At 45.1% G+C, this 12,983-nt stretch overlaps 1 protein-coding gene across 1 annotated transcript in view; it reads right to left on the minus strand.

The window, feature by feature from the left end:
- Nucleotides 1-7,995: 7,995 nt before the first annotated feature.
- Nucleotides 7,996-12,983, minus strand: part of rapgef6 (Rap guanine nucleotide exchange factor (GEF) 6) — a 119,009-nt gene continuing 114,021 nt past the window's right edge. The window contains exons 29-30 of the mRNA XM_061247671.1: nucleotides 12,700-12,983; nucleotides 7,996-12,038 (exon numbers count right to left, since the gene is read on the minus strand). The exon at nucleotides 12,700-12,983 is cut by the window's right edge and continues 10 nt beyond it. Coding sequence (XP_061103655.1) covers nucleotides 12,016-12,038; nucleotides 12,700-12,983 — 307 coding nt within the window. The 3' untranslated portion in view covers nucleotides 7,996-12,015. The remainder of the gene's footprint in view (nucleotides 12,039-12,699) is intronic.

Here is a 12,983-nt window from a genome sequence, read left to right on the forward strand (position 1 = left end):
TGCTCTGCTGGTATAGGTGGCGGTACAGGGGGATCACTAGTTTGTGGGATTGTTTCTGGCCTCAAAAGAAGGATGAAAAATTTGAGCTTTGTTGTGACTGAGGCGTTCCTGCATGTGTCAGCAGTCAATCATCAGATCATTCCAGAAGGATTTAATCTGTCAGAGAGAAACATCAATAAATCACATGCTCAGAAACACAATCGCACAGGCCATTACCCTACTTAGAAACGGTCACAGTCAAGCCCTCTATTACCAAACAGCAGATAATAATCACACCCACACCTACACACACACACACACACACACACCCCCACACACACACACACACACAAACACACACACACCCACACACACACACACACACACACACAGACACACATATACCCACACCCACACCCACAGACACACATATACCCACACCCACACCCACACACACAGACACACATATACCCACACCCACACCCACACCCACACACACCCACACCCACACCCACACACACACACACACACACACACACACAGACACACATATACCCACACCCACACCCACACACACAGACACACATATACCCACACCCACACCCACACCCACACACACCCACACACACACACACACACACACCCACACACTCACACACTCACACACTCACACACTCACACACTCACACACTCACACACACACACACACACACACACACACACACACACACACACACACACACAAAAACACCCACACACACACACACACACACACACATACCAATTTCTATAGCACACTCACCGTTCTTTCTCAAGTATCTGCTTGGGGATTCACCTGAAATGGCAGATCCCTGAGCACTCCTGCACATTTGCAGTCAAGGTTTATTTTGAGTTCACCCCCCCCCCCCCCCCCACCCCCCCTCCTCCCCCCAGGGTACAGAGCAGCAGGAGCTGAGTGACAGCTGTGTAATGTGTGTGTGATCTACAGCCCACGAGACACACCAGAACCCAAACCTCCTCAGTTCTGAAGACTGTTGGGAGGCCCGTGTCTACAGACCCATTCCGTGTCCACAGCGACCCGTCAGACAGGACGCTGTCTTAGGGCCACAGAGACCGCAGCGACCCGTCAGACAGGACGCTGTCTTAGGGACACAGAGACCGCAGCGACCCGTCAGACAGGACGCTGTCTTAGGGACACAGAGACCGCAGCGACCCGTCAGACAGGACGCTGTCTTAGGGACACAGAGACCGCAGCGACCCGTCAGACAGGACGCTGTCTTAGGGACACAGAGACCGCAGCGACCCGTCAGACAGGACGCTGTCTTAGGGACACAGAGACCGCAGTGGCACGGCGGATATCGGCCTGTCACACCGCGGTAAACATCCGACAGAAATGAGAAGAGTGCGGCTTAAAATCCTCTGCTTGGCCGTCTTATCTCTCATTCCAAAAGAATAACGGCTCATGTGTCTAATAAAGGTCTTTCTGAACCAAGACGCTGTTTTAATCGCCTTCTGCCGAATATGTTTATGGTCACCATGGTGAAGGAAGTACATATTAGTAACACACACACACACACACACACACACACGGATACAGATTCACACATACACACACAAACACATACGCTCATACATACAGATACACACACCCTGATCATGTACAGCATAGACTCCTTTTCCCAGAATGCACCGTTCCAGTGCCTTTCTGAATGCACACTGTGGGCTCTTTGCAACTGATGTTTTTTTCACCTCCTTCCCTCCCTTGCTCCATCCATCCATCAAAGGTGGTGAGAAATGGAGGTGAAGACGGGAATCGAGAAAACGTGAATTAGGTGAATGGAATGCCCTTGCGGATTCATATGCCATACATTTGAAGCCACGTCAGTTACAGACGTGGCACACGCGTGGCAGATGGAGAGAGGTGGATCCACAGGTCGACCATTTATACGTCTGGCTTTCTGAAAAAATACTTCTGCAATGCGCTCGTGTTTTCTTGCTCCGGAAATCTTCCGGAGCCTCCTGTAGCTCCTAGCGTCTAACTGCGAGAAGGTACATTTAATGGAACGGAGTTTCCTCTAAGACGGCCGACCTTGATCGATCTTCAGGTCAGGCTAAGAGCAGGGAGACGGGAGGTGAGAAATAAGAGATTGGAATGAGCCTTCTGAACTCTGCCCGTCCTCCTCTTTGACCCAGCGATAACACCGCTCTGCGCACTTTTAAAAGGAATCTATATTTCAAACACCTGCAGATAAAGGGTAGAGAACGTGCAGCAAACCATCAAAAAAACGGTTTTCATCTGGGTCAAAGGGGCGAGAGGTTCCCGAGGCGCGAGGGAGACTCGGGGAGCTGCGGGGGATCTCCGTGCGCTCCAACCCCACACACACAACCCCTCCGGAACGTTCCCTCGCCGGCCACCGAGAAGGTTAGGAAGGATGCCGTGCAGTAAAGGTGGGAGGCACCTTCAGAAGAATGATCTCTTTTTAAATACCCTCGACTCCCTCAAATCGGGGGGAAAATGAACAAATCGTCGTCATCATCATCTTCATCTTCATCGGGGGCGCATTAAGATAATGGCCTTTTTGTCCTAATTAGTCCCGCTGATCTTCACACAGCGGTGATTTCTGCAGTCAGGGAGGAAAGATTGAGCTCAGCGATTGTTTTCTGCTTACCTAAGTGGACTACGGCGTCCGCGAAACGGCAAGGCAATGTCAAGCACGCCCCCTCGTCCGTTTAAACGTGATCGTTACTGCCGATGAACGGCCGGGGAGAAAATGAGAAAACGACCCACCGGCTGAGATCCTGTAAGGATTGTGTCAAGTTCTTGTGGGGGAAAAAAAGGAAAGAATTGCAGACAAAAACAAAAGGAACAAATACAATCACTGCTCAACAAGGTCACAATTGAGTCTTTTCACACAAAGCCAATTTCGCCCATTTGCATCTTAATGGAACTGGCAATCTTGCTCACAGAACACTTTTTTTTTTTTTTTTTTCTTAATTGTCCTCGCAACAAATCTTCCCTATTGAATGAGCCGGCTGGTGTAAAGGCATTGCGGACATTTCAGCACGTTTCTCAAAGGAATAAAAACACCGCCACCGTGTGGCCGTTGGCGGAATTGCGGCAGCGGCGAACTGCGCGCCCTGTCGTTTTTTACAGCCGCTCTCGTGGCTGGAAGCTCGCGGAATGTGCGCGCGTGAAGAAGCGGTCCGTAATCACCATTAGCCAGGTGGCCCGTCCACAGCTGCCGCCATTACTCTGCTGACCTGTGCTATCCGCCACCTTCTACGCGTTTACCGGCCAAAGCCGCCGTCTATGTCAGTGCTTCATGGAGCCAAAAACCCTCTTTGGGGAAAAAATAAAATAAAATAGAAAATACCTCCATGAGAAAATCTCGTTTCCTCCCAGGGAAACGAGAGCACGCACAGAGCTCTCCCGTTATAGTCACAGGTCGCGTTTCAATACGTCTGCCAGATCAGCCTTAATGTTAACAAAAATTACCTTCATTTTGATTTCCCCAAAGAACCACGCATGCATTGTTTCTTTTTAGTTGTCAAGAAACTTTAAGAAGTAGGCTAGCCTCGTTCAGATCCAGCATTTGGGAGTGTCATGAAGCCATGCAATTATACAGTGAATATTGAGAAATAAATAGATAATCGGCAAATAAATAATTTATTGGGCTATATAAATAATCTGAGGGAGAAAAAAAAAAGCTTATATTGACCCTTCAGTGAAAGTAGCAATCAGAGCGAAGGCCCTGAATGCTGATGACATGGGCAAACTCCTGCAACTCGTATTCATAAAAAGCTCAAGGTAAATCGCAGTCCACTGCTTGGGCCGATGAGCAATCGCTCGTCCAAGTGACAGATCCATTTTTGCGAAACGTCCTCAGGAAGCTTTTTTTTCGTTTAGCCCCTGGCAACCGTATAGCAACTGTCGGGAAACTCTCCGTGGCTCACTGCTCAGAAAATTGACGTACCACAGGGCCGGCGAACGGAAGGTCAACTCCATCAGAGGCGAGTGTAAATAATGACACGCGGCGATGCCAGCCGCTGATCTCTGCTCTCGCCCCGCGGGAGGCGAGGCGGCAGCCGGCAAATGGAAGCGGACTCGCCCGGTGGAGGCCGGGGAATTCTGGACAGATCCATTGATCACAGGGAACACCCCGCGCCTGTATCGCGGTGGGGAACATGAATCAGTCCTTATCGCGCCGACGGAGGCCGCAGGGAGCTGCAGAGGGTTGGCGGAAAGGAGAGAAGGATGGGGAGAGAGAGAGAGGGGGTCTGTTTCTGTTCTCGCATTTTAACCGACAGATCGAACCTGTTATGAGAATTAAGGACTGGCTGAAAAAAGTGGCTTCACGTCGAGGCGTGAGTCTTTTCCATCAAGCACGGTCAAGCGTCGCAACACAAACAAAAGTCAAGAACAGTGAACAGACAAATGGCTCACAAGGAGCCTATTTTCCGTGTTCTCTCTTCGAAATTAAGATTTATATATATATATATATATATATATATATATATATATATATATATAAAGGTGCCTAAAAAGGTGCCTAAAAAGGTAGCCTAAAAATCCTTATCGCAGGGACGGTACCATATATCTACTGAAGGTGAAACAACCCAGCATATATTATTTGTACATTGTTTACATGGAAAATGTACAAATTTGCACCCAAAGAGAACATAGCTGTACTTTCAGACTACATTTGGGAAATTTGATCCTTGAAGAAACTACAAGAATGTAGCTATACCTCCAGGCAACGTTAACACACCGGCAGCGTCGAGGCAGCTCAAAAAGTTCCTTTGGTTTCCATGTTAACTTTGAAAACCATGAATCGGTTTTATTAGTAATTCTGTCGGATTTTAATCTATAATACATCGGCTACTGCGCAAGTGTGTGTAATAGCGCCGAGTTAATTTCCGCGGAACGCGATGCTCCGTCCTGTGGGAGCAGGGCGAACTTTAGCCCAAACTGCCCGTTTTACCGTTTCAGAATTCTCTCAGAACTGCGCTGCCTTTGAATTTAATCTTTGATAAGCAGGCCCTCGCGTACAGATATCATTGATGAAAAATCATTTGATGAACTTTTAGTCAGGAAATAAATACATAATTAAACCCAGTACTTCGCAAGATTTTAGGCAGCGGCCTAATATGAACTTGTAATTCTGCATTAATGATTTTCAGAGTTATTCCTAATATGCTGACGGATTTAATACCCAATGCTTGAATAATGAAATATGTTAAAATATTACTGACCCAGTGAAATCTCTGTAAACCACAGAGGCAAGAATCTCCTAATGAACACTGGGTCTCACATAAACTTCCACTTTGAGCAACTTTTCTGAATTTTATTGGTTATAGTCAGATAATAAAATAGGGAATAGCATATAATATTTGTATAGGAGGTATGCCACACACACACACACACACACACAAAAAAAGAGATCACCTTTCGAGGAGACAAGTGGAGGAAAGGAGGATATAGTTGGCCAATTTGCAGGCTATCATACAGAAATTACCACGATGAGAGACTGTCAAACATTTCTGACCTCATGTAAACACAGAATTCACAGACACATTTACAGACCGTTACTGACACTATAGTGTCCTCTGTGGATGCTGTAACTATCAGGCAACATGTAATTGTTTTGCCGTTAGATTAGAATTATTTTCTACACTTTACTGGGCTTGTCTGGTGTATTGGAACTTATTACGTTACATTAATGGCATTTGGCAGACGCTCTTATCCAGAGCGACGTACAGTTGATTAGACTAAGCAGGAGACAATCCTCCCCAATGCAGGGTTAAGGGCCTTGCTCAAGGGCCCAACGGCTGTGCGGATCTTATTATGGCTACACCGGGGGGGGGGGGGGGGGGGGGGGGGCGCCCCTGTATTTATGAAATACTCTCGCAAATTGCAAATGTCTGCCCTCTTGGTTGGCTCTTTTGCACCAGGCAAGGTCAAGCAAGCATGGAAAAGTATTGGAATGCAAAACAATGACCCATTTGGACTCAGGTCTGAACTCTGATGATGCCAGTGTGTGCCGGCCTATGATAATCGTCCCCTTCTTTCCCCATAAGTGCATCATCAGAAATATTCCAGTTCCCCAGCTATTAATTATCACTTTGGGCCATATCTTTGGACAATAACTACATTTGTATGGCAATAAATTGCAGAAGGCTTAGGTGAAATAGTATTTCGGACACACAAGGTTATGTACATCTGATACCATTTCAGCCAAGAGAAATGTTTTAATAAACTTAATAGCTGCGGTCCTTTATCATTTCTGACTGGAAGAAGCTTGCTTGCTAGTAATAAATTACCACGCTTCCTTTTAGAGACACCAACATTTCTGCAGGTGGCAAAAAGTATTTCTAGTAGGCCTATGCACTTTTCATAATTTTTAAATGTTAAACTTGTACTCCGTTGTTTCATGATCTAGTCTGTAGGCATGCTAACTATGTTTTTTGTGTATAAATATGAATATAGCCCTAGAGTTTCAGGGACCATCTCATAGTCACACCAGCTGTCAGGACAAGGTTTTATTATTAATCAAAGCTATGGGCACCGTAATGTTTTTGTACTGAACCAGGCCTGAACCCAAACTAGTATTTATGGGACATCTTGGAACAATGGAAGCCAAGGACGGGTTCGTAGATTCTTTTCTATTTGCTTTTATCTTAACTTGGCTAAGTCAGCGTCCTTACCTTAGCTATTGATAGTTGATATACTAGGTTATCTAGCTTGTGAAAAGTCAGTCTTCCAAGATGAGCCTGTATCATGGAGGTAGCTATGGTAACAAACAACATGTGGAAAGTGGGGACACGGTCTGTCAATTATTGCTAATTGACAGTTCTCATTACCTTGCCCAGAGAGTTTGGGTGAACTTTTATAGTGGGAAATTTTGTTTTTTAAAATTAAAAAAATTGTTTTAAATAAATTTTAAAAATTGTTTTAAATAAATTTTAAAAATTGTTTTAAATAAATTTAAAAATGCACATTTGTTTTGTTGTTGTCTAAAGACAACTGGTAAGTATCTTCAACCACCGTGTTACTTTTTTTAAAATCTTCCGGACTAAGAAAATGTCATTTTGCAGTAGTCAATCAAATTTATGGTGACATCATCATTTACTGCCAGCCACCACAAGTGAACATCAACTCCAGAAGATCATCAGCAATCTGGACAGCTGGATTTCGATGTACAGATGCTAATACTGACAGTAATAACTAGTCTACCTGGCTTTATGCTAGTTTTATCTCAGTGAAAAATGTCTTTTTAATATCTGACCTTTAATTGGCTGCCTGGTACTGTATGTACCGCAGCAAGCACAAACCTGATTTACGGGGTCTCAGAAAAACACAAGCAAGCAGACTGGAGATTACTTTAATTTATGTTTTTATGTTTATATTTATGAAAATTATGTAAATTATGAGCCAATGAGGCAGCTAAGGAAAACAATAATTAAAATCTCCACCATGCACGCACGCGCGCGCGCGCACACACACACACACACACACACACACACACACACACACACACACAGACACTCGTACAGACTCGCACATGCACAGACACAAACATCTTGAAACACCATCTTCAAGCGCAGGCGGAAGACGCACCTCATCAAGCTGCACCTCTCCCCGTCCCTCCCTATAAACATTAACTGTTGTCTTTACCGGTGTTATTTACTTGTGTGATTAGGATGATACGTTTGCTGGTTTTGTTTGGCTAGGTAAGCAGTTTATTCTTGCATTTGCGTATTTACAAAAAAAAAACTAAAAAACAAATCAGATGATCAAATAGGCCCTCGTCCTTATCTTTGCTGTGCAGGTAGCAGTTGAAATTGTACATCCCTCTAGGGTCTCTCAGCACACTGATCCCTGGTTATGGACTTTGTTGTATGTCACTCTGGATGAGCATCTGCCAAATGCCATTAATATAATGTAACATGGACATACGCACTCACATATACACAAAGACACACACAAAAACACAAAATAAACAAATACAACTCCTATAATGTTTAACATAGTTTATTGTTGTCCAAACTCATATCAGTAGACTTGGAGAAATAAACAGTACTTTTTTAAAACATTCTTTTAAACAAAAATATAACAAATATTTACACTCACCGGTAAAAATACAAAAAGCATACAAGCAAAATTGTCTTTCTAAAAGACATAATTAACAACAGCTATCAAAAGTCGGAGACAGAAGCGTATAAGACAGAATAATACTTGTTTTACAGACATGTGCAGTACAATTGCTACCGGCATGTTTACAATTGTTCCGTTCTGCCAGATGTCCACATTAGCTTTACAGAAAGTTCACATCGCGCTTATTGCATTCCAGAGACTACATTAGAGACCAGCGACCAGCAAGCGCAGGGGAAATGGAATAGAAATAGAAAATAGAGTTTTCCAGTGTCGTCAGGAGCAAAGTTAGAAAAAATAGCCTTTGGATGTTCTGGTAAGGAGCGGTAACGTCGAGAGACAGGTACGGAACCTTCAAACGAATACGCCACAATCTCAGGTGCGCAAAGAGGCGGTTATCTGGTACATCCCTGTCACATGAACCCAAATGCCGTACGGAAAGGCGAAACTTCGGATTAAAACGAACATGGAGCTTAACGTCGGTTAAGGTGTGACATCGAGAGAGGCGGGTCCATATACTCACGGTTCACTCTGCACACACATGGAGAACAGGGTCTGTGAAGGGCGTGTGAAGTCAGCTTTCACCAAGCACAGTGAGACGCGCGTCAGAACGCACAGGACAGGAAGGGCTACTTTCCCTCAGACTCCACCAGATAACAGAGGCGTCTGCTACCGACACCTGATCAATATGATCAGCTCACCTGAAACACAGCAAGGCCATGCAGAAGCAAGCCACACTGCTCGCTGAAAAAAGAGAAAAGCGCAAAAAAAACAAACAAAAAAAAACATCGCCGCCGTCGATGTCCATTTGTAGTAATATTTACATGAATCTACAGTCGTTTTGTTTAAATTAGGAAAATATAAAGATCAGGAATATCCATCTCTGTCTATATATATTTATATACCTGCGGTTTGTTTTCAGTTTGTGGCGGTACGACGGTAATACTACGTTTCGTTCAGGCTTCTGGTGAATGTGCAGGCCCAAAGTGGGCGGAGCTTGCACTACGAGGGCGGGGACAGTGGAATGATTGGCAGAGCGAGCTCAGAAGAGCCCCTCCCTGTTGAGAAGGCAGATGTGCTTTGGAGGGGAAGGGAGAGACCGGTCTAAACAGCCGACGGAGTTTCGAAGTTCGTGTCGCCTGCTCACCTCTGAGGAGCCGGCAGTCTGCGTCCGGTTTACCCAGAGTTCCCCACTGAGAAGGACGAGGGGAGGAGCCTCATCACGCCGGGTTTCCGAGGCGACCGAGCCAAACGCGCAACGTTCGCGCGGATCCTTAAAAGTCAAACTTACGCACAGCTCAGAGCATACAAAAGCATAAAACCATGGCAAGGAAACAGAGAAAAGAAGAAACAATAAAATAAATCCTCAACAGATTCCTGCCCTACCACAGAAAAAGAGCAATCACGACCTCGGATTTTATTGTAACAAAATATTTAAAAATACAGTCTTTACAGATAGCTTTCTTTTCTCAACTATACATGATCAGTGACATTCATTTATAATAAACCAAAAATATATGTATATATTTATATATGTATATATTACCATTAATATATTCAAGTCTTTTTTTATGGCAAAATGATACAAAATAAACACTGGGTCCCAACAGCAAAAGGAAAAAAAAGACAGAGATACTCCAGTTATATCCCTAAATATTATACACTTCTGCAGTTCCCTAGTTTAGCACTAGGCGGCAGCAATTTCATTAGAATATACAAATACATATTTGCTTACAATGGGCAGCAATCATTAGCGTCAAGCGGAACCACCGGCACATTTCACACAAAGCATTCGACTTGTTCATGGGCTTATGTGGCAAAGCAGGAGGAAAAAATCTGACATATAAATACATTTCCCCTTAACTAAAAATTATCAGTTAACTTTTTACATCCTTTGTTTCCAGGAAAAGGTACGTTCCAGTTTTTGATGGCTGATATCGCAGTTGAGGTACGCTGAAGACCAAACACATTTTGTGTTAACAGTGCTGCATCCACATAATTCAAACTGCTTAAATAAATCTGTTTGCACAACATCAGTCACACAAGTAATAGTTCATCATTTTAGTACGTTGCTCTTAGCGACTGGATGAAATAAAATAAAAACACTGTAAACAAGCAAACTGGTGTAAACAATTCCGTAATTGTTGGCTGCACGGTTTTAAAGCTTGTCCTTAAAATGTGTTCTGCAATATCGGTAAAAAAAAGTAAAAAAAAAAAAGTCTGTATTTCAAGAATGAAACGTGTTGCCCTTGCAGCATGAATGTGCTGTTGTTCCAACATGTTAAAGGGGCAGTACAGCCTAAAATAAAACGAAGCTATATTTACACTTTGCCGGAGTGCTATCATGATGTTTTAAAACAACGTTGACACTGAGGCCCAGAATGCCAACGTGCGTTCAAGGCGGCAACCTTCAGCGGCGAACTGCTCGCGGGAAACCGTTATAGTTGAACGATTTTAAATGAACATTCCATTTAGTCCGCCACCAACGACTTTTTAATACAAACGGATACGATTTAGGTCCATCAATGTAACAGTTAGCTGATTCGCTGCTAACCCGTGGTGTAGCTTTCAAGGTAAGAACAAATATTACACTGGTTAAAGTGTATTATAACAGCCAACAACTGTCAACTTCCGTTCTCTGCGTTTTCCCCACCAGCAGCAGTTTTTGTTCGCGCACTACCGTTTTTTTAACGTTTGCCATCTTGAACGCACGTCTGGTGCGCTTTGGTTGAGACTTTGAGCCGATAAACAGTTGACATGCTTCACTAGAAAGTGGTTTCCGATGAAACCGTGCACAAGCGTGGGCCTGCGGATGTTCTTAAGAAACCATGTCATATGTGGAAAGAGCCTTTTTTTTTAAATCTCAATAAAAATGTTTTGGCGCTTTGAGCAGCAAAAACACTGGCCACATTGTGGTCTGTTGTACCGGTAGCTATCTAGATATCTCGGCAGTTAGACAGCAGTCTGGGTAAGCGGAAATTTAGCTTCGTTGTATTTTTTTTTTGGGGGGGGCTATCCTTTCAAATCAACTTCAAACAAAAGGTATACAGGGTATAATGAACATATACGCGGACTAGGCCACTGCAGTACCTCATGTGGTCCACTGAATTAACGCAGTCAAAGCAAGGAATGGGCCAGAGCATTCTCAATGGCCTGAGATATCACTCAACCGGGAAAGCAGTTTTATGATCTAAACACAGACAACATCAAAACAGAGGGCAAGCTAGAACTCTTTCAGTTCTGAATTTAACATTCGGACAGAAATTCTGCTTCATTAACAAAGAAAAAGTGTTCTTCTGTAATCTTCCCTTTCTGGGTACGTAATAATCACACGTTTCGTATTTATACATGAGAGCATGCTGCCAAAATTGCAAAGAATCTAAAAAAAATAAAATAAAAAAAACTTCAGACAAATAAAAGCAATTAAAAACCCTTTTTTCTCTTTTAAAAAAGATAAATAAATAAAAACTGAGCCTGGAGATGTAAAACCCTGCCATGGAATCGATTGACTTCAGTTTCACACGGTTTATGTCCGACTCCGTGCGAGTGAACGTCCGTCCCACCTCTTCCCGTTCCCCAGCGAGTGCTAACGGGAAGGCCAGGACAATTCCCTGGTCCTAAGGTCACTCTTCCAGGAGTGTGCGTGTGTGTGTGTGTGTGTGTGTGTGTGTGTGTGTGAGAGAGGTTAAAAACAGCCCCAGTCTGCCCTCGTGTACATGGAATGGTTTCTGCCCCCCCCCCATCTGGGTTTAAGTGAGAACTCTGGGAAAGGCAGGGCGAGGGGACGTGCCAATTGGCCGGTCTAGCTTATGTGACTCCTCCCCCACGAGACTCTTGTCTCTGTCTTGTCCGTCCATCTGTCTGTCTGTCCGCCAGACAGGGACCTACACGGCCGAGACCTGCTCATCTGTGAGAGAGAGAGAGAGAGAGAGGGGGGGGGGGGGGGGGGAGAAAGAGAGAGGAAGAGAGGGAGGGAGAGAGAAAGGAGCAGGTTAGGCAGTGAGAATGCAGGACCCATGTTTCACCATACAGGGTTATGGCTGTTCACTCATTCACTGAAAAGCAGCTTACAAATGAGCCATTATATTCAAATTATTATCATTATAACATTATATTCAGGCATCAAAACAAGTTTTCTTTCAAACACAGTGAATAGACCACAGTCAGCAAAGTACCAGGTGAAAAACAAGTTGACCATCAGACACTGCTCCAAGTTAACCGTCAGACACTGCAGAGTTGACCATCAGATGCTGCATCGAGCTTCCCGTTAGCTTTATGCTACCTTCCTATTAGCGCAACGCCGTTCCCGGTTAGCAATATGCTGGCTTCCCATTAGCACTACGCTAGCTTCATGTCAGCACAGCGCTAGCTTCCCGTTAGCACAGCGCTAGCTTCCCGTTAGCACGGCGCTAGCTTCCCGTTAGCACAGCGCTAGCTTCCCGATAGCACAGCGCTAGCTTCCCCGTTAGCACAGCGCTAGCTTCCCCGTTAGCACAGCGCTAGCTTCCCGTTAGCGCTACACGGTCGCCCGTTAGCGCTACGCTAGCGTGCTTCCCGCCATCACGTACCATCGTCCTCGCTATCGGGTTGGCCGGGGAGGGCTACGCTGCCCGGCCGCGGCTGGCTGTGCGCCAGCCTCTTCGCCTGAATCAGGCCGTCCGCGGGCAGGGCCAGGGGCAGCCCCGAGGGGCTCTGGAGCAGCTTAGACCTCTGCAGCGCCACGCTATAGTCGGGTGGCTTTAGGTGGGGGGGCCGGGGGACTCCGTGCTGCACGTCCCCCAGGGAGATGCCCTGGTATCCGGGGGGGGTCGGTGGAGGGCCCCTGAACCGATCGTCCTTGGTGGGGGACGTC

This window comes from Conger conger, chromosome 7, assembly GCF_963514075.1.
Source record: "Conger conger chromosome 7, fConCon1.1, whole genome shotgun sequence".
NCBI lineage: Eukaryota > Metazoa > Chordata > Actinopteri > Anguilliformes > Congridae > Conger > Conger conger.